At 37.9% G+C, this 21,769-nt stretch overlaps 1 protein-coding gene across 1 annotated transcript in view; it reads right to left on the bottom strand.

Moving 5' to 3' along the window:
* Window positions 1-1,086: 1,086 nt before the first annotated feature.
* Window positions 1,087-21,769, bottom strand: part of COL28A1 (collagen type XXVIII alpha 1 chain) — an 88,743-nt gene continuing 68,060 nt past the window's right edge. The window contains exons 26-35 of the mRNA XM_026072648.1: window positions 19,563-19,631; window positions 16,690-16,758; window positions 11,182-11,250; window positions 8,446-8,526; window positions 8,320-8,355; window positions 8,101-8,137; window positions 7,259-7,813; window positions 5,936-6,123; window positions 3,227-3,443; window positions 1,087-1,259 (exon numbers count right to left, since the gene is read on the bottom strand). Of these exons, the coding sequence (XP_025928433.1) occupies window positions 1,087-1,259; window positions 3,227-3,443; window positions 5,936-6,123; window positions 7,259-7,813; window positions 8,101-8,137; window positions 8,320-8,355; window positions 8,446-8,526; window positions 11,182-11,250; window positions 16,690-16,758; window positions 19,563-19,631 (1,494 nt within the window). The remainder of the gene's footprint in view (window positions 1,260-3,226; window positions 3,444-5,935; window positions 6,124-7,258; window positions 7,814-8,100; window positions 8,138-8,319; window positions 8,356-8,445; window positions 8,527-11,181; window positions 11,251-16,689; window positions 16,759-19,562; window positions 19,632-21,769) is intronic.

The raw sequence follows: 21,769 nt of genomic DNA, 5'->3' as shown, positions 1-21,769 counted from the left end.
TGCTTTCATAGGTAAAAAGTTCTAATTACTTATAGCTGTGGCATTTACATTCCAAAGAGGCACTCTAATTAATGAAAATCTTAACGTATGTCTCAAAATGCTGTAATAAGAGTACTAATTTCAGAAATCACTTACTCTTGTTTAAAACTGGAGCACATTTTATTCTTCCAAGAGAATGAGAGACCTCTGTCATTAAATGCTGAGTGTCAACACTTTTGACATTTTAATCCTAAAAATAGAGTCTGATCATTGCCATGTGTAGTACCAACTTATTATAAACATGGAGGGAAAAGGTATGTTCTCATGTGTGTGTGTATGTGTGATAAAGTTCTTGCTATGTTGTTTAGATAACATGCTATACAGGAATCTAGTTAATGTGAATACCATAGTGGGGAAAGTAGTGTGTGATGTGATAGTAGTACATCCATGTTAACACATCATTTTGGTTTCTTCTCAATCATTCCTTCCTCAGTACACACAACTTTAAAAACTCCCAATGGCAGTCATTTCTAAAAGAAATAATGAATTGATTAATTTTCTTGAAATGTTAAGAAAAATACATGTTGTAGTTCAATGGATTTTTTTTGTAGTGAAAGATCAAATAATATAATATTTTAATACATTTATTGGGGAGGAGCTATATGGCTTTTGGAAAGGATGTTACACAATACTGATAAGCAAGCTCTTTGAAGTCTATGCCCCATTCACTAAGCAAGTGGACCTAAGATGGTTAATATAGACTGCCTGGATTTCCAAAACATAAGGTCCTTCACCAAAGGATCTAAAAGAAAGTTACATTGGATTGGGAGGGACAGTCTTCTAATTTATAAATAACTGGTGAAAAGAAGAAAACAAAGGAAAGGGAATAAAAGTGGAGAGAAGTCACTGGAGAGTGTGCGCTATGCTCTGTGCTGCTCCATTTAATCATAATGATCAGCAGCACAGAGCATCAAGGTTGACCAAAGGGATAGAATATGAGATGATATGATATGTATGTCTAGTATGGGATATATTGAAATAGACTAAATCTTTTCAGTCTGGAAAAGAGGTGATTGAAGGACGATCTGATGGAGATAACTTACTTGTTCATATATCAACGCAGGTTTCTCGACACTCTTTTTCTGTTTCAAATCTGTTGTTGGTGCCATTACAACCTCCGTACCAGAACTGGGCACAAGAATTGCCATTCTTGTCATAATACCATTTCACCACATAGTCTCGGCAATTCCCTGGTTTCATAGGTTCCAAACACTTTGGATCTGAAAGTATATCAATTCAAGTTAGCTTGGAATTTGGAGGTCAGATACATTTTCCTACAAGAGCCTTCTTCAATAAGAAGAGCACCCATTTATTTTCTTGTAGAGCCTGGGAGGATATATGCAGCTTTCAGTTTGTTGCCAAATCCCCATTTATATTAATGAATTATGTGAACAAGTCTAACCAAACATAGGATCACTTTCAAATGAGACTGCCTAAATCCTGATACTAGAACCAAACTGTTATTTAAATACCTAAACCCACAACTGGTACACAAGCGGTGTCAACTAAGTTTGAAACTCTGACTCTCACCACATGTGGTATCTGCAGCCAGAGCAACCAGATGAACAAAAGATGAGAAGAAAATCTAGTAACTATACTGGGGGAGGGAGTGGGGTTTGTTGTTTGGTTGGTTTTGGTACAGATTCCTGCTTCAGAAGCCAGTCCTTTCAATACTTGGTTTCTCTTCACTAGCTAGACTTTCTTCACCAGAGTTGTGATGGGAGTTTGTCCTCAGCAAGTTTAAGAGACTGCCTGCTGGATTAAATAGGTCTGTTTTGCTTATGAAGAAAGTGCAGGTTCTTAGAGAAACATTGCCCTGCTCCTTGCCTTTACTTCTGCTCTGTCTCAGCGAAAGGAGCTTCAGGTTGGCTGCTTTGACTTGACCATCTCTCTGTTGTCCATACACCAGTTCTGAGCACTGCAACCTTGTCATCTAGTCCAGACATCTGCTCTCTGAGAGGGGCGTCTGTGACTTCCTATCTCTGCCTGAGGTTTCTGAGGGAAAATACTGTCCCTCCAGTCATTTTCAGAAAGCCAAAGAAATAATTTTCGGGGAGGAAGATGATCCTTTAAAGAAGAAAAAAAATACTGCAAAGCCAATGAAGAAAGCAGGAGCCAGTTAAGAAAAAAAAAAGAAAGGAAAAAGAAGACTTTTAAAGTGAAAGTTCTGCCACAAAGAGAGTCTTGGAGCACCTGCACCCCAGGTATGCTGCCCAAGACCTGTTCTTCATGAGGCGCCAGGATTAAAGCTGTCCTTTCTGTCAGCTGCCAAGTGAGAAAGAATTCTGCAGAGTACGTGAAGTGGAGAGGTGGAAGACTGTAAATGTAAAGAAGGTACAAGGTACTATATATGTCCTCATCTCAAATAGGTAGCTTCAGGAAGTCATTTTATGAAGTGTTGCTTAGTATTGCTGCAAAGAAATATCTAATATTTTTATAGAACTTGTAATAGGTAACTTCAGCTATTTGCATAGCTTTTTATAATTTTGCTTAACTAACTGATCATGTAGATCACTTTTTTAGTGTCCCCCTCCCYGCCTTCTCAGCCACAGATGTCACACACATAGTTCTTAATTAATCTACTGATAAAATATTTTGCCCTGCAGTTTGGAATCAATAGCCTTTACCTGAGATGAAAAGCAGATTTATGGAGGTGACGAGGACCTGCAGCTCCCCTGAAAACCCTAACACTACCAATTTTATAACCTTGGGGTTTATGCTATTTCTAGAATACAGTGATGTATTTAGGATCTAAAATCTGAAAGCAGAAATGGGAGAGAGAAAATTTACTGAGTTGATTATTCACTACTTTGGCAATGCCACTCATTTCTGACAAACCATATCTGCTGCATCTCCAAACCCCAGTTCTGCCATGACAGACCCAATAGCAGATGTATAACCAGATGCTAAATTATTTCTTTTCTGCGCTAAAAGACTCAAACGTGTGTCTGCAAGCATGAAAGATTCTCTCATTAATCTCTTTGACCTCTTTATTTCTCTGCCTAAACTATTTTAAATATCTTTTTGTTCAAAGCACTGTGAAAAGCAATCAGCGTTCAGGAAGGAAGATGAAGTCTTTGAAAAGGAAAAGCATGGGGGCAAATCTATGTGTTTCACAACCCCTAGAATAGGAGCATTACTACCCACCCACCTACCCCATACTCTGAGGGCAGTATTTATTCCTCACCTTTTTGAGTTGTTACTACCTGTGGTTGCAACACTGTTAGCTGGTGATCTTCAGCTGTAGTTACATTGAATAAAGGATTGACTACTGGACTCTGAGGTCTGATTTCAGCAACATCATAAAGCGGGGGAATTCTTGATTCTCTGTGAGCAGAGATGGTCACAGTATGATCCTGAGCAGATGGCAATGGCTCAGTATATCTGGTCCTCGGGGGACTAAGCTAAAGAAAGGAGTCAAAATCACATAACTTAAGATGTATTTGGGTTCAGATCTTAAGAAAAAAATTGAGAGATTTGATGTAGGAAACTAATGGTATTTTTATCAGGTATTATTTAGCAATACTGGCTGGTGGATTCAGACCTCCTTCTAGTGAAGTATCAGCCTGCAGCCCTCCTTCCCCACTCTGCCTGGCCCTTGCTCCTCTGTTCCCCAGCTCAGCTAAGCAAAGGAGCCTTAGTGGTGAGAGAATGGAGCAAAAGCAGCTCCTGCTTTCTGTTCTTGCTTCAGTCAATTACTCAGTAGGTGACCATGATTTTACAACTGCTGACACTAAGAGCTAACTGAGAAGACAAAAGAATGCCTCCCATTTAGTCACAAAGCCAAATGAAATCCATTTAAGCAAAATTTCAGGCACCACTTAGTCTGTAACATAAGTAAAACAAAAAATGCAAGGAACTTCAGAGTAAGTGAGTGCTTACTAACATCTATTACACTCACTAGGAATGATCAGGCATTTTGAGTCTGTCAAAAAATGGAAAATGGCAGGCAGGAAGAACAGTATACTTGTGTTATTCATAGAAAAACAGACATGCATTATGCTCCTCCAAAGATTGTTTTAGATGTGGAATCCCTTGAGTATGTCTCAAGAGCAAAAATTTCCAAAACTTGTGCTATAGGAACCACGTCCTAATATTAAGAATTTCTCATAGATGCATCCTTATCTGTATAAGGCCACATGACAAATCACCTCCTTTCCTTTTTATAGCTGTCTAACATCCAGTTGCTAATTATTAGAATTTTAAAGATTACCTTGAGCAGAATGTTAAGAAGCCAATACACCTCTTTTGAATTAAGATTATTATAAAAAAAAATTGTCTCTCTAATGTTTTAGTATATTCAAGAAGATTTGCAAGAATTTAGTATAAATATCATACAAACGGGTGCATTAATCCCACACACTTATTATCTATTGAAAGCAGGAAGGAATTTAATACTACATTCCACATCCTCCCATTTACAGGCCACTACCAGCACACCGAGTCAGTTTAAGAAAACTCCTAGTCATTGGGACTCTGAAACTCTTAAGCCTGGCTGAAATATATATGTGCAGACAGTTCATTCAATCCTTTCCACATTGCATTTCTTCTCTGGTCTACTAAATGGCTGTGTTTATTTCAAATAGTAACTCAACAATTCTGAAGATTTAACTATTACCACAGCCAGCTAAAGCCAAGTGTACGAGCATCTAATTACTTAGAACTCAAAACAACTCATAAAAAGCTACCATATTTGTGATCCTTGTCATAAGACTTCTAAATGTCAGTATCTATAAATCCAGGCTTATATTTATTTTTTTTAATGGCACAGAATGTCAAAATTTTCATTCAGTGTTACACAGATATACCTGGAGGCATTATAAGCCCGAAATCTGATTCAGTCACAGTTCCTGAGGGATCTGTCATTTATAGAAATAAAACTGTGAATTTTGAAAGTGAAGTTGAACTATTTAATTACTAATGGTATTAAGTGAACAATAATCCAAAGAATTAGCATTGGCTAATCCACTAACTCCTTCACACTCAGTCAGTAGCATTTAATTAGCTCCAACCCATATTCCATTTAATGTTTAAATGCCAGTACGCATCATGGGGTTCATTATATCTATTCCATGCTGCTACAGAGGATTTTACATCAAATATTTCTATAGTTTATTGAACAGGTTATGGGGACAAGCAACATGTCCATTTTTATCATCAGCTGTTTTCAGGCAAAGCAGTAAAAACACCCTAGAGAGTTAGCTCTGACACACTGTTAAGGTGACAAATCTGATAAGGTGACACTGATATTAAGGCAAATACCAAAGGCCTAATAAGAGAGGTAAAGTGAAATACACCTACAGAAAATATTTATCTGTCTGTTGCATTAAAAGTCCACCTGCCCTGTCTGTTTGCACAGCAGCACCATGTTGCAGGGCAGAAGTCCCATGCAGGACAGGAAGAATTTTAAAGCTGGAAGATGAAAGAGCGACCTGAATGAGGAGTCTGGAAGCACAGCCCAAGGTGGAAGGCAAACACTGCTGAAGGCCTAAAACRCCTAGAGAGTATGTGAACATGACTAGAAACGTTGTACTAGCAATCAGCTTGCACACAAATAAGTGCCTTCTCACTGTGTATCTGACTGCAAGTAGAAATATCTGCAAGGTTTCCAACTCACTTTTAAGATGAATCAGAACTATGAAAAATGTGAGGTCTGTTGGCATTTATTGCCACTAAGACACAGTATTACCCTCTTCTTATTGTAAAATTCTGTTCTAAACAAGTAATTAAGTTCCACTCTTACTTTAAAAGCTTTGTTCAGATCTGTTTTGTTCTATCCAAAGAAGACATTATTTATATATTAAATGACTTGCAAACAGTGCAATAAATAACTTATAAATTTAAATAAAAACCTATATTTTAAAAATATTTGATAACTACTACTTTTTTTACTTACTGGGTAAGTAATTCCTTCTGTAGGTGGCACATAAGCCTCTGAAATAGTCATTGTAGGTAACTGGCCATCAGTAACTTCACCAGATACTTCAAATCCAGGACTTGGAGATGGAGATAAAACATCAGCTTTTCTGGTGTAGAGTTCAGATTCATTCTCACAGATTTTTGTGACAAGTTTATTTTCAAGAGCTAAAAAGATTAACACAAAGATGACATTTGCTAAGTGTAATAAAGAAAAGTCACACCAATTCTCCACATGCTTTTGTACAGTATGACACACAAATCTTCTTTTATGATAATGATTTTTGATATGCTGTCTTCTAAAGCTATGTCAAAATTGAAGTAAGAAGTAATAAAGCAATGTACTCTCATAATTATTTAATTTTAGGCACTCTTGTTCATTTAAGAAGAAACAGATAAAATAGTACTTTCAGCACCAAGCCTTTTGTAAGCAGAAGTCATAGATCAATGGGCTGGAAAAAAAAGACAAAGTGAATAAATGAAGGTGTGTATGTGTAAGAAAGAGAAAGAGAAACTTGTCTACACATTCTGCTTATTCTCACAAGAAATTCCGTGAGTGGGAAGACTTCTATGTTAAATGTTAGAGCCTGAGTCCAAGCCCTAAGTTTAATCCTAGCACAGGCTCAGCATAGTGAAATGAGTTTATGCTCAGAATAGATGTACTTTAGAGGATTATTCTGTGAACAGTCTAGATCAATTCATTTTTCTCTTGGATCATTATAGGCTTTCCCTGGATTTTCTCTGATTCCAGCTGTGGCCACAGGATTTTTCAAGCCATAGTTTGAAATACATAATTTATTAGCAGACCCTGTTTCCTTGTGCATGTTCCTCTTCCACCTTTTCCTCTAGAAACAAAATAAAAGTGTAGGTTTCTGTATGGCTTTTGGCAGAAGACAAAAGAGTGCTAGTAGTGATAAATCGCAAAGGGAGGACAATAGCCATATGTGAGAGAGACAAAGAGAGATGCTGCACCAAGGGGGAAAGAAATCTACCCCTTTCTCATATGAAACTGTGGCCCAGCACAAAAGCATGGTGAAGGAAGGCTGATGCAAAGCCTCAGTAGAGGGCAAGTGTCCCAAAGAAGGCCTTGGCTCTGAAAACTGCTTTTCATTGTGTTTTTTTTTGTTTCTGTGAGAGACAAAAAACTGGCAAAGAGCAAGAGAAACTGAAGAAAAAGTTGCATCCAAAAGAGAGACAAAAGCCGATATTCAGCAGGCCTCTACTGACTGCCTCKCCTTGCTATGGGAAAGGCCAAACTCTGTTACATACTTACTTGAAAGTTTTCTGTTATAGTTTTTCTTACCTGAAAGTGTCATGAAGTCATCTATCTGGTAAACATGTTCTGCATCAGGGTCAGTTGCAATCAGTTGCATTTCTTTCAGAAAATCATCGTAATGAGGATCAGCCCTCTGAACAATCCCAATTACAAATATCTCAATATTCGTGGCATGGGCCTCCCTTACTACAGTATCCAGTTGTATTTTGTCCCGAGCGTCTGCTTGTCCATCTGTTATTACAACAGCCACTTTTCTTACTGTTGGACGTGCTGCCTCAAATAACTTAATGGCTTCTTTGACAGCAGAAGCTGTGTAGGTGCCTTCTCCTAGGTAGGGCATTTTATCAACAGCAGATTTTAGGTGTTCTTTGGTTGTGTATTGCTTCAGAGAAGATACCAACTCTACTTTATGGCTGAAGTTGATGATGCCAATACGTGTTGTAGCATGGTTGGCTGATACTTTGTCAATGACTGTTTTCATAAAAGTTTTGATAATACTGAAGTTATCTGGACCAACACTTTCTGAACTGTCAATGACAAATACTAGTTCCAGTGGTGTTACTCTACATCTGATACCACAACCTAGAAGAATAACCATTTCAGACATTTTATGAGAAACCACCTTCCAAATAACTGAAATAACAGATTTACAGTCAGTTAGGTTCAATTAATGAATTAATGAATTAATGTAATATATAGTTACTGATACTGATAAATGGAAACAGAGCTGGACCAAACTACTTCCAGTATAGCTCTGGTGAAATAGTGAGCATTTTTCATGTAAATGGTATCTTTACACATTAACATGTAGAGGAAAAATTCATTCAGGAAATATAAATTCAGTATTTTTTTCATGCTGGAATGCTTACCACATATTTCACTGATAAGTGTGACAACTTCTTCTCTCTGAAAAAGAATATTAATTAATTTGCTGTGTTCTAGTTTTAAGAATGCTGGAATTTATTTATTTATTTACCTGCAAAATGCAGGTAATGCCTCATAATCAACCCTGTGTAATGTGACATAATATTTAAATATTTTTCCAAAATAAAAGTCTGGCTTTCAAATTAACTCATGTATATACTTACCGAAAGACCAGGTTCACCTTTTCTTCCCCAAATTCCCTGAAAGCATGTAGAGTGAGACAGTTAACACAATACTCATTTGTCTAATTTCTATTGTGTAAAAGTAAGTAATATAAAAATGTATTTTACTTTTGGTCCTGGAGGTCCTGGGTCTCCAATCTCTCCTTTGGCACCTTTGTTCCCTTGATCACCTTTATCTCCATAGTCTCCCTAATTTAAAACAGCAGTATTAAACTTAGTCAGTCAGTCCAGTTTTGTTGGTAGTCAGAGCTGGAATTTTGGTTCAGTTCATTTTTAAGAATAATTTTCTGGGTTTTTTTTTGTGTGGTTGATTTATCATGTAGGTATTATGAATAGAACATCTGAAAGCAGGATCTGAGAGAAAGCAACACTGGGAATTTAAACATTTTAAAGAAACTTCTATGGAAAATTACCTTGATTCAAGTGTGTGGGGTACAGACATCTTTATGCAGATGTCCAGATCTATATAATGGTTTTCTCTTCTTTGATTTTCTTGAATTCTGCAGCAATGTTTATATTGGACCTATGTCAGTGCAAACCTATGAAGAGACTTAACTGCCTCAAATCAGTCAATGTAAAGAAACTCACACCAGCTTTGAATAGAATCTACCATGAAAAACTGGGAGCTTGCACAGAACAGAGGAAAAGGAATGCTTGGGCTGTTATATCACTTTGAAAATACCTAGTCGCACATTTAAAAGCAAATTCTGCATTTTTTTTTCTCAGTTGACTAGACCTTTTGATTTCAAAAAAGAGAAAGGGTTCGACATTATTGTATTTCAAGAGGCAGTTTTCAGATGAGGCAGGTATGAAATACACTATCAAAACATTCAGGATCTAAATTTGGTATTTCTTCAAGGAGATTGTACAGAACAGGTCTTTACTTCTCTCAGGAAATTATTCACCACCTTACATTTCACCTGAAATTTTAGACCTTAGGAATTTAACCAGAGTACTGTGAATTTTGCTATTATTCCTTGTTACTACCCAACCAATGGAACCACATAGACATCCCCTTTGTTACTAAATTTGCTATGGTTATTGCTATCAATTTTAAGGAAACCTGTTGACTTCTCTGGGTCTGATCTTACTCAAACTTGTATAAATCTGAAAATTGTGTATAGCTACTGCACAGTGTTAAGGAAATCACTAAGTAAGCTCTCGGAAGACACTTTCTGCTGTATTTTCACCAAATCACAATATCCAGAAAAGGATATTACCCTCTGTGAGTTGAATGTAACCTCATCAAAGTTAATGGCAGCATAAGGGAAAGCAAATTTGATCTGCTGTCTGTGGTGGTGTTGCTACTTTCTTACACATACTTATGTTAAAACCTGATCTGTCTGGTATGCTTGAAATTCCTACTGAAATAAACCATTCCTTTTCCTGTGTGACAGGTCTGCTAAATTAACCACAAATAGAAAAATTGTAAGTAAGTATTTGAAGAGATTGACACCAGGTCATGAAGACTAGCCAAGATACAAGGCGAATATGAAAAATAGTGAAAATATCACAATTGTTGTTTTAGTACGTAGCATTCTGCATCTGAGAGAAACTACAGCTAGGTGGCAGAAATTCAGATCTGTATTAGAGAGATTGATATTTTCTGTTTCATAAAAGCTGAAGCAAACTAAATGATGCAAAAGTCTGAGAAGTGCTATATAATGTGAGCTACTGCAGGCTGCAGTACCAGGAAAATCATTAGGACAGGCAATGACTGATGGGGGCTCTGAGTCTCCCCCTGGAGGGGACTGCCTGCCTCTGCAGACCATGGGGCACTGACCTCCTGCTTAGGCAAGTAAGTGCTAAAGCTAGGGGCCTGATTATCTCTGCTCTCCCATGAAGACTGCCATGTTTTTTTCCTCAGGATTTCCAAGCAGAGCCTTCACAATAAGTCTGCTGCTTCTGATCTGCTGCAGCTAGTGCAGAGGGGCAGCCCAGCTGGCCCAGGCACACGCTGCAAGTTAAAGGAGTTGTGCTGCGTCCCGTGCTCGCACCGGGGTTGACGCCTCCCAGGCTCACTGTGCTCCCTGGCGTACGCGCCCAGCTGGTCTGTGCAGCCACACTGCCGGGGCTCCGAGGGCACCTCCAGCCCACGGCRCTGCCCGATGCCCGGGGCTGGGGCTGCCCCAGCTGCCCCCAGCTGCCCTGCTCCCTCGCAGGGTGGCCTGGCCCTACCGCCACAGGGACCCCCTGCGGTACCGTCCCCAGGGAGCCCCCAATCCGCGCAGCGCCCTGACACCCACTGACCATTTGCCCTGGCTTCCTTTGGCTAGGCTGCTCCCATCAGATGCTGCACACCTGAAAATCACTGCAAATAACCAAAGTACTTAAATTCTATCTGCACAGAGTTTGTTAGATGGAAGTAGATATAGGTACAATATGCTGTAGGAAATAGTCCCAATTTTGATATCAACTCGTTTAGTATGTAATAAGTCCAAGTTTGGGCTTCAATGACTGCAAGAAAACTGAGTCTAATAAAACAAAACCTTTAAAAGATATTAATTGAAGAACAATTTTTTGTCAAAGCCTGACAAATAGTGGAAGGACTTTTTGTAATACCTGAAAAAAGGCTCAAAATAATTGAAAGCATGATTTGATTTATATTATTCTCCTGCTAAGAATTATGACCTCATTCTAGATCTTAGTTCAGAGCCTGATTCAGAATAACAACTGGGATTTTTATTGACTCCAAAGCTAACAAGATATAGTAAGCACTTACCTTGATATCAATATAAGGCAAAGTCTTTGCCTTCTATTTATCTGCAAAGACCTGTCACACCAACTAAGCAATAAAGGAAGAAAAAAAATTAGCTCTTTTCTTACTGCAAACCTAGGATTTACCTTTGGTCCAGGAAGGCCAATTCCCATTGAACCCTTTAGTCCAGGAAAACCTTGATTTCCTTTTTCTCCCTGAAGAGAATATGGAAAGTAAGTTTAACTGAAAATTAAAGTAAAATCTATGCTATTTAACCCTATGCTACTCACTTTATAACATTCTGCATGATCAAGAAAGCCAGATACTTGTATTATACAATAAATCATATAATTTTCAAAACAGAAGGGGTTTGAAGCTGGGGAAATAAGTAACAGGGTAGGATTCAGAACGTACATGAAGCTTTTGTATATCATGAAGAAATTATTCCTGATTAATGAGATGAAATGTCATTTCACTGATAGAGATGAAAGTGAAAAATAACCTCACTGAGGTTCAGACAGCTGTCCACCCATCTACAAGTGGAAAAAAAAGGTTACAATCTAATACGTCGGTTTCCTAGAAAAACACATCCAGAAATCTCTGCAAGGTTGACTTAGGTTTTTCTGATCTTAACTAAGCGCATAAGAAGAAATCTCTGTCCACAACGTGAAGAGTGGAACACCCAGAACAGTATCAGTTCAGCCACAAAGTATAAATTTGCTTGCAATCATTGTGTACACCCTGCTGCATTTACAGAGATTTGAAAAACAGTCATGCTAGCACTGTGAACATACAAGAAGTTATAAAATACAGCTGTTATTTAGAAAAATGCATATTTCAAGCTACAACTTTTAGCTGTCTGTAGTGTTCCAAAATGTAGAAAAATCCATCATAGCATATGGGTTCCAGAAACCTTCCTGCTTTCTTTAATATGGTAACACAAATATTTTTTTCAGAATAAATGCTAAATACATTTTAAGCACAGCGAGAGGGAATGATGTTCCCTGGTACATAAATGCTTGCTAAAATTCACATTTTTTGCAGCATAACAGCACTGCCCTGCAGAGACACCAAAAATAGCTCTAGAGAACAAAAATGAGAGATCAGGAGCAGCTATTGCCTGTACCAAATCTAGCCCATGAAATGCTAGCATATCTGTACAGTCCAATACAAAGTAAACATATATCTAATCTCTGTAATGCTGCCCTAGAGATAATGAAATATGGTTGGACTCTTCCACGTTTTCATCCCCTGTCCTTCTCAAGTTCCTAAAAATATTTTTGTTTTGCACTGAGGTGCAAGGTCAAACATCTTCAGGTTCTTCCAAAGTACCAAAATCCCTTAGATTTTGTTTCAGAAATATTGAGGAGCCTCTTGCCTAGGTCCATGTGCATAAGAATCTACTAGCTCTTTTCATTTTTTTTTCACATTGATAGAGGGATAGTATCTATTTTTTTTTTTACAACTAGACATTATAAAAGTAGTAAATTCTTGTATTCAGAGATCACACTACTTGATTTGTCTCTTATTTTTCCACTGCCTCTTCCCATCCGAAACAAAGCTAGTTATATTTGTCAGTCAAGAGCTTTCAGACTGTTTCTCTAAAGCATCTTCTACTAATACTTGGGTAGCTACTCACAACTAGGCCTAAAGGGATTACATTGCTCATAATGGGCAGAGAAATGTAAAACWATGTTTCCAAATTTATCAAGAATCCAGGCTTTACCAAAGGTGAACCAGTTTGAGTGGACTGATCACTGTTCACTCTCTGCTGTGCAGGGTAGGGGCTCATGGATTTCTGCAGGCAGAGCAACAGCTGCAATGTGCACAGCCAAGTTAGACACTTTGCCTTCCATATCATCAAGGCTCCCGATTCCCAGTCAGCTGGGAATTCAGCAGGGGTCAGACAGTGAGATGCAGCTTCTTTGAARAGGCAGGACACAGATTTCAGGTTACATTGAGATGCTGCTGAGATGGGAGCTCCTCCTTGCACAGGTTGCAGCACTGCAGTCTTGCCCCGTGCTAGGCAGGGGTGCCCGCTGTGCTCTGAGGGCCACATCTCCTCTGGAGCGCTGCCTTTACTGCCCTGCCCTGTCACTAGCCCCCAGTTCAGGGGGAACTCAAATGCACTGCTTCTCACTAGGATGAGATATCACTGACCTGCTAAGCAGCACCCTCTTGCTCAGTGAGCAGATCCCCCCCCCACCCAGTTTCTTACAGCTGCAAAAATTCAGCCACTTTGTAGACTCTGGATACTGGAAAAGAAATCATGCTGCAGTAAATTACATTGCTGATTCACTAGAAAAATTAAGGATTTCCTAAAAATAGGAAATATTACTAAGGCAATGGGATGTACAAGGCAATTTAGTTGGCATAGTTGTAGGAACATACAGCGACTATTTTATCTAATTTACTTTAACTCACTTTTTAACAGGATTGTGCTTTCTGGCTCCTTCGTGTACGTTATTAATGCAAATTACTTTTAAACGTAGTGAAACACAGTGTGCCAGTCTGTTTTAATGTCTGCTTTCCAGCACAGGAGCCGACTATCCTTACTGCCTAGAATCATCACAGGACTTCCTGATTAATCCCCTAACAGAGCAGCAGAGCACACACATATGTGAACCAGAATTAAGATATGCTTTGTTTTCCTGTGATCCTCCACTAATATTAAATGTCAGAAAGAACAAAACTATGGATTTATTGCTGTCATTTGTTAAAGCACGATTGGCACTGTTAAGATGGTGTTTAGGCAATGAAAATTGAATGAGACCTATTGTTCTAAAATAAAATACCTATACAGCTGACATTTCTCATAGGGACACATGTGAGTTTTATCCTTTAAAATGTCAACCATAGAACCAAATCCTGCTTCCTCTGTTTGAGCAACCAGTCATCAACACAGACAGGATTTATCATAGAAGTGATAATTTAATGTCTAGTAAAAACTAAAAGTGCTTTATTAATTTTGAAATATTTACTGCTTTGCCAGTTCAATTCACATACATAATTCAGTTCAAACTTGATCATTAGCCTTATCTTAAAAATCAAAATGGTGTGTGTGTAAAAATGCATACCCTTGGATCCTTGACCCTAATATCCCGCTAGATTACTGATCAACATGCAGACTTATGTAAAACTGTCTTTCTCTGAATTGAGTGCAGATCTGAGAATGTCTAGACAGTGGTTTTGAGAGGAAACCAAACATAAAAAAGACGAGCTGTGACTGTTTCTGTCAACATAATGTTGCTGGAAACCCATTAAATTTTCTATATATTGGTCTTACCATATGCAAACAGAGCACTATGTATATAAAAAAAATGCATGGAGTGATATTGACAGTTCAAATCCAGGAGTATAATAGCTTTAAGACGATGAAGAGTGGCCAAAAAGAAAGGAGCTTGGCATGGTTGTGAAGAGAGAAAGACAGGAGAGACAGATGCTCAAGCAAGCATCAGCGTATACAGGAAACCAGTACTAAAGAAGCAAGGCAGTTGCCAAAGTTATTAAGGAAGAAGTGGCTGTTAATAATTACATAATAATTTAGAAAACCAATAAGCACTTGTTAAGGGATGAAAATTTTAAGGAAAAGACTGTACCAGCACAATTCATGGACTACTCCAGAAACAACACCAGCTGAGTTTGATCCACCACATCATTAGTTATGGTTTCAGACCCAAAGACAAAGATCTTTTGTGTCCAAAGCACGTTATTTTCTTAAATTCTTACATTCTGTATTCTTATGTTATAAACATGTCTTCATCTGACAGTGTGTGTCAGTGGACCATGTTCTTCTGCTCAAAATCTTCCATGATGAAACTATGAGTTCTCTACACTTCTAAAATATGCTTTGGATATTGTTCATAGCAACAACAAAGTAACATCTAAAACTGTTTATACATATATATGTGTATGTACATTCTGAGAATGCTTTCACTAACCCTTATCTTTCTTCAGGAATAGAAAAAAAAAGTATCTTTTTTTTTTTTCCCTGTATCAGATGCATTCAATTGCTGAAACATTTCTGCTCAGAATGGCAATTGTCCTTTTATAACTAACCTCACCATAACCATTGAATTAACTAAGATATATTCCAAATATTAGACTGTGGAAACACTTACAGCAGAAATGTTTAATAAAGTCATGCAGGAAATAGTTTTCCTATCCCATTAAGCATATACAGATGGCAAGTTTTTTTTGCTTTTTTTTTCTTTCTACTAGAATAGAGCAAAGAGCCTTCAAAGATTCTGCAAACAAAATAAGTAGAGAAAGGAAATTAAGAAGTTCCCTACTCCCTCACATCAGAATACCCAGTAGCCATGTGGCTACTGATAACAGTATAGAATAAAGCTGCAAAATGATCAAAATCAAAGGTCTAAAGAGTCAGAAGATTCTAATCACGTACAGACTTCTGAACAAAAAGCTATGAAAATCTTGAGATAAATCAGCATCCATTAAAGAGAGTTGAAAATAACTAAAAAAAACCCGAATACAGCAAAGTACATTTTTATGCTATGAAAGACCTCACAGTGAAAAAGGGAAGGGCTCTCTGCAGTATAAAAAAGGAAATGATTGAACATGAACATAAAAACAGGTAGACTGCTACAGGATTCTGAAGCTGGAATTAGAACAAGAATTGAAAAAAAAGGAGTCAGAAGGAATTAGTGATTCCCTAGTAAGGCTCATATGAAATAATTCCACTCTGAACCAGAGGAATGTTCTACCACAAAACATTTTGCTGACAATGAAAATTTTTGGTTTCAGCAAATTACTGTTTTCCAATAAAAACGCATTTTGTCAAAAAATTTCCTGTTGGCTTTAGCGTCTACAGCCAACTGCAGTACAGACAGGAGTCTTTCCTAACACAGCTAAATGAGTGCTCCTCTTACCGAGTCACTGGTGGTTTGATCTAGAGTTGGAGGGCTGAGCACARCCCTCCCCCCCACACCCTGATTCAGGGAAATATTCAATCCTATGTTCAACTTTAAGCATTGATTTAAGAGAGAGAGGAGGAACTTGGGTTGTTCTCCACTTGATCTTCCAGTTTTACTAATTTTCTTCCACACATTTATGTCAGGCACTTTACTAACTTTGAATGTTCAGAATATGTTACTATGTTTGTGTTTCTCCTTATAAGGAGAGAAGTTATGGTTATGACTGCAATTATTTGAGTGGAAACCTGACAAAAAGTATGTGGGAGACTGGTAATTTATATTTCTATAGTTATGTGTAGTTTGACTTATTTTGGCAAAACATGGTAGATCTCTGTTACTCTGTTTTTATATGAGCATCCAGAGCAAAACCAGGATGTTTTCTTAGGACAAAGTGCTTTAAATCTAAGTAAATCAATACAATGTGGCAGAGATTAGACCTTTTTTCTGGTTAAATATATTAGTAAAAGCAAGAATAATTCTCATTGATTTAGGAGAGCAATCAGGTGCCACCAATCCTGTGAAGTTAACAGTTAAAGTAAATATTACATACTTTATCAACAAGAAACTTAAATTTACAATGAATATTTGTAGGAGTTAACTGACTTAGTTGCAAACAGAATTTACACAGGAATTATGCAGGCAGGAAAAGAGACAATGAATCTCTGTAAGAGAAAATTTTGAGAAGAAAGTGTGGAGAGATATCATATTAAACTGGGTTACCTTGCTTCCTTGTATGCTGTCCCCTGGGGGGCCAGGTGGACCTGGCAAGCCTTTCTGTCCCATAACACCCTGTAGCAGTCAGTGGGGCAAATACAGAAGAATTAGCAAGTAAACTTTATCCCTGGTAATTCTCAAAGTCACTTCAAGCAAAAATTAGAGTAAAGCCTTTTCAAAGACTGGTTCTAATCCTTCTTTTGTTTATGGTTTCACACTGTGGAGCATTGTAATTATCCATGGCAAACTCCCAGGAAAGTAAAGGAGCAACTTAGTAAAAAATAATGAAAGAATAGATTATGCCCATGAAACAGTGTGATATTTTGCCCTGTTTTGTCTGGGTAGAATAAACAGAAGCCGTTGTTATACAACAGCTTTGTGCAGTCATTCCACACAGGGGCAACTGACAGCGGAGGGGCAAAGGACCACAGCAGTAAAACCCAACRCAAGAAAATCTGCCAGGCATGTTAGCTCCTATGCACCGTGTATAATACTCAAAGCCACTGTAGTGCCACAGTCTCTGAGAGCACCAGTCATTCAGGAAAGCAGAAGTGGGAGAGGGGGAGAGAACAGTCAAAGAAGCACCTGCTGCTATGTGGAGCTACAGTAAAAGCCAGGTAAAACACGTGTACTTTGGAGAAAGACTAATCTCTCCTTTCTCCCCTTGGGGAATGACAAAAGTGGGAAAGAGGGGTGGAGGGTCACAGAGACACCCCATAGAGGAGAAAAGCCCTGGAGAGCTCTGGTGTGCTTTGACCAGTGTCAGCCTGGCCACATCCATGCAGCGCAGGGTGGTCGCAGGGCAGAGACTCTGCTGCTAGCTCTGAGGATGCTCATGCATCTATGCAGGTTGACATGGGGCTGTATAGAAATAATTCACTCGGATCTAGGAAGTAGCCTTGCTATTGCAGAGCCTTGTGCACACAACAGCTCACCAGGGCTGATTAGCTTGAGCACAGCATGCATGATACTGTTGTATTGCCCCAGGCCCAGGGATGGCTCACCCGGAGCACATTTGGATGTCTCCACATCTTCACACTGTGTGCGTTATACCTCTAAGAATCTGCTATGCTGAAATATAAACCTGCAGCTTTCAACTAGATACAGCGAAGTGTTGATTTAAGATCAATGACACCACTGAATTATCTTCAATTATCTTACTTTTTGTTCCTTTTCTCCCTTTGGAATCATATGGCTAATTCTATTGGCCAATTTCTCCCTCCTTCCCAATTACAAATTTCTGTTTAGCCTGAAGAATGCCTTTTCTTTTTTAAGAAATTAATTTAATCTTCATTAATTATTTTGTTCACCACATATTAACAGTTCATTGTAAGTCTGATTTTATTATCAAGTTATTAAAAGTCTCTTGAAAACTTTTTGATTGCACTTTTGCAATTTACTAAATGAGAACACTTCAAATGGAGAAAATGAAGCATTTTACTTTGATGGCATCAAAATGAAATATTTGTTTTCCAAATTTGACCCAAGTTCATAAAAGTTTCTGTAGACTTTATATCGGATTTTGATTTCTATCTGTTAATAAAAAGATCACTCTACTTCAATACAGTAAATGGAATTCATTCAGTGGTATGTAAACTACCTACATTTTGCATATGCTGAATATTTAGCCAGAAGTATATAAAACTTAAACATCATTAAACAGAAATATTTAGCTTTAGATATTTAACTTAAAGATATTAGTGATCTTTAAAAAGTCATCACTCTCATATGTGGCAAAAGATTTCCCACAAACTTGGACAGAATCTCTTGTGGAAAAAGGCTGTTAGTATAAGTATTTTTAAGCAAGGTTCATTCGAAACATAGTATGTGTTGTGCTAAATAGATTACCTTAAGAACTAGATTCTGCAAGCAGGCCCTTACTCCTGAAAATAAAATGCTATTTCCCCCATAAAAAATATTCTTTACATTCTGCAAGGCTTTGGGGAAGCAGTATATTTTTTGTCGGATTTTGACACTCAGTCTAAAATTACTGTGTTTAAACAGACTGTGTACATGTGAGTTAGTGAGGTATCAAAAGTGCTGCAGCTTTCAGAAAGCAAGGCAAAGTCAAACATATGACCTGAGAAAATATTCATACTCTATTGCTCACTGCATTTTTGTAATGTGCTGGTAATATCTGTGTTTCTCCATTCAGATACCACCTTATTCAAAATGCCAGCAGAGACTTCTGTTAATCTCTGCAAAGTAAACTGTAGAAAAAGCCACAAAAATATATATCTATTTTTAACTTAACAACATGGAGAAATATACACAAAAGTCTAATGTTTCTCCGCACTGCCTTTGTGTAAATAATTGATGGATACATCTATAACAAAGAAATCCAAGCATGAATTGAGTTACTTTTCTTGCGATTTTTTTTTCAATTACAAATCATTTTAGTATAGAGAGGAAAAAATTGTCCAGATGTTGCATAATGACTGCTTATAGAATTGAACTTTCATTTTGATGTTTCTTTTCTAATGGCTTTACTAATGTAATTAATTGGATTTGATTTCACTGAGCAAAACCAGCATTTATAAAATTCATATTTAATGTATTTTCCTCCACAAAAAAATGTCTTGGAAACAGCATAAACAGAAGGAATGCATCATTTAACCAAATTAGTAGCCATAGTCCTCTTAATTGCCAGCTGTAATCTCATAAAGATTAGCTGTAACTGTAACTTTCATCCAGTACTCCTTCCTAATCCAGTTGTTAGAAGTATATGGTCACTGTCCATGTTTTTATGTCTGATTCCTCCTTCAATTGAACCAAGGTAAATCAGGTAGTTGAAGAAGATGTTGTGGTGTTAGAGAGAGCGGCGTCCAGCAGCCAGCATCACAAAAGAGTAGAAAGTTTCAAAAGAGCATTGTACCAACCTTGGGACCAACTATTCCGCTTCCCCTAGGCCCCGGGGGCCCTGGATAGCCTTTCATGCCGTGATCTCCCTGGAAATAGTCACACTAGTGTCAGTAATTTGATCACCTCTTAAGTGTTATACCTTTCATCTGCCTAACATATTACATTATACATTCCTGAAAAAATCCAGGATGAAGCAATCGGTCAAACTATTGAGCTTAAAAAACAAACAAACATTACATAGATAAACAATGTTCAACAGCTGCAGTGTAAATAAAAAAAACAAATGTGTGCATCCACATTACTTAAGCTCTAGGTAAGGAACACTGTATTCAGAAGAAAAGGCCCATGTGATCAAACTCACCACTAAAGTTATCATTATAATTTGCAACTTTATCAGCTACAGAAGAAAACGAAAAGAAAACTCCTTTGGAAACTATGACATTCTTCTATCACATTCTGCAGGGTCTTACCAGGATGGAGCGGGAGCTTACTAGTAAGGCACAAAGTAGCCATGCCCTTGTACCCATAGTGTACTTGTTCTGAAACTAGAGACATTTAATTTCCAAAACTGATGAACTAATGTGTTTATGAAAAATTAATTTTAATAACATGGATATGGGAGAAGACAAAGAACAGCCCTTCCTTTGTTTTCATAAAAAGCCTTAATGGTGGTAGAATTTATAAACATTTTTAGATTGATTTCTTCAGCAAATGAGGCTTAAGTGATACCATGCCTGTGTTTCTGCTTGTCCGTGTTAGTCCTCCTCTCCATACCCCCAGTATATTTTGAACTCATCAGTTGATTTCAGCCAAATTCATCAGAAAGGTAGAGGCCTTGAGGATATTCATTTGCCACAGTTTTGGTGATAATTGGAGGCTGGATAAAGGAGAGAAATCCAATTTATGATTTCAGAAAGAAAAAAGCAGAGAAGGCTTATCCTTTAACCACCAGGCAGTTACAAGGCAGCAGCCAGTTAGCCAGGGTGAAACATGGATGATGCTGAACCACGTGCTGCGCCTTGGGCTGCAAACAAGCCAAACACAAGTAGATAGGGGTCAGGGGATGCTGGTGGGGGCAAGGCACAGGGACATGAGAGGAAGCTTTGTTTTCCACAATCCAAAACTGTACAAATGAAGGAATAGGTACATGTTCAGCACATTATCACTAGAAAACTCTCATCATTTTGAAAATAAAAAACAGTGACTAGTAATGGAACCAGTTGTAGAGGCAGAAAATTCTGAATCAGGTTTAGTAAGAAAAGTTGTTAAATCTATGTTTATACAGTCACATGCAAGAGAAAGAAAGAAATGTGCTGTTAAGGTACTAATCATTCAACATATTAACATCAGAGCCAAGAAGAGACTGTGTTTCTTGACAAAACAAAAATTTTCATTGACAAACCCCAGTGAACCATTAAGATGTAAGTACACTTAATTCTACTTGTTTTTGTACTCAGAAAAGCTCAAAAAAACGATGTGCCTGCAGAGGGAGCATTCTAGCTGGAAGAGAGGTGCAAGTGTGAATTACACAGATCACAGATGACACTTGCCCATTTGCAGTGGGTTGAAAGAAACAGCATATCAAACTGATTAAACAGGAAGGAAACAAAAGTGCAAAATGTTTTACTGACTTCCTTTACTTTCCATGAGGAATTGTGCAAATTTTAACATTATCATCTAGTTTATAATGTGCTTTTAGGTAAAATGCCCAAGATTCAATCTTTAATGAAATATCACTTCAGCCTAGATTTTCTGTATATGGCTATGATGCTCTCATTCTCAACCACTGACACCTGTGCTTTATGTATATATATCTATATATATCTATATATGCATATTAGGGCCTACACTATGCTTAAATTTGACAGATTTGGAGATGTGGGAACTCTGAATCCAAATGCTGAGGCTTAGATTAACCTTTATAATACTCTTTCCTTCTTGATGCAACATTTAGCTTCTGTTTTATTTTCTATTCCCCTACCTCCCGAAGCACTGGAGACTGGCCAACTTAAGTCAGGGCACAGGAATGATACACGGATGCTCTTAGCTTTAAATTTGTGTGTCAAGCCCACAGTCTGTGGGTTAAGCTAGTTGCCAGATTCAGTCAGGAGGGAATTTCTCCCTCAAATTTGATCGGGAGGGGCTGGGGGGGCGGGGGGAGTGTTTGTTTGGTTTGGTTTGGTTTGGTTTCATTTTGTTTTGGAAAAGGGAACTAAGGAGAAGG

The sequence above is a fragment of the Apteryx rowi genome, unplaced genomic scaffold (assembly GCF_003343035.1).
Source record: "Apteryx rowi isolate R43461 unplaced genomic scaffold, aptRow1 scaffold_346, whole genome shotgun sequence".
NCBI lineage: Eukaryota > Metazoa > Chordata > Aves > Apterygiformes > Apterygidae > Apteryx > Apteryx rowi.
The sequence above is the reverse complement of the archived record's forward strand: the minus strand, read 5'-3'. Positions and strand labels throughout refer to the sequence as shown.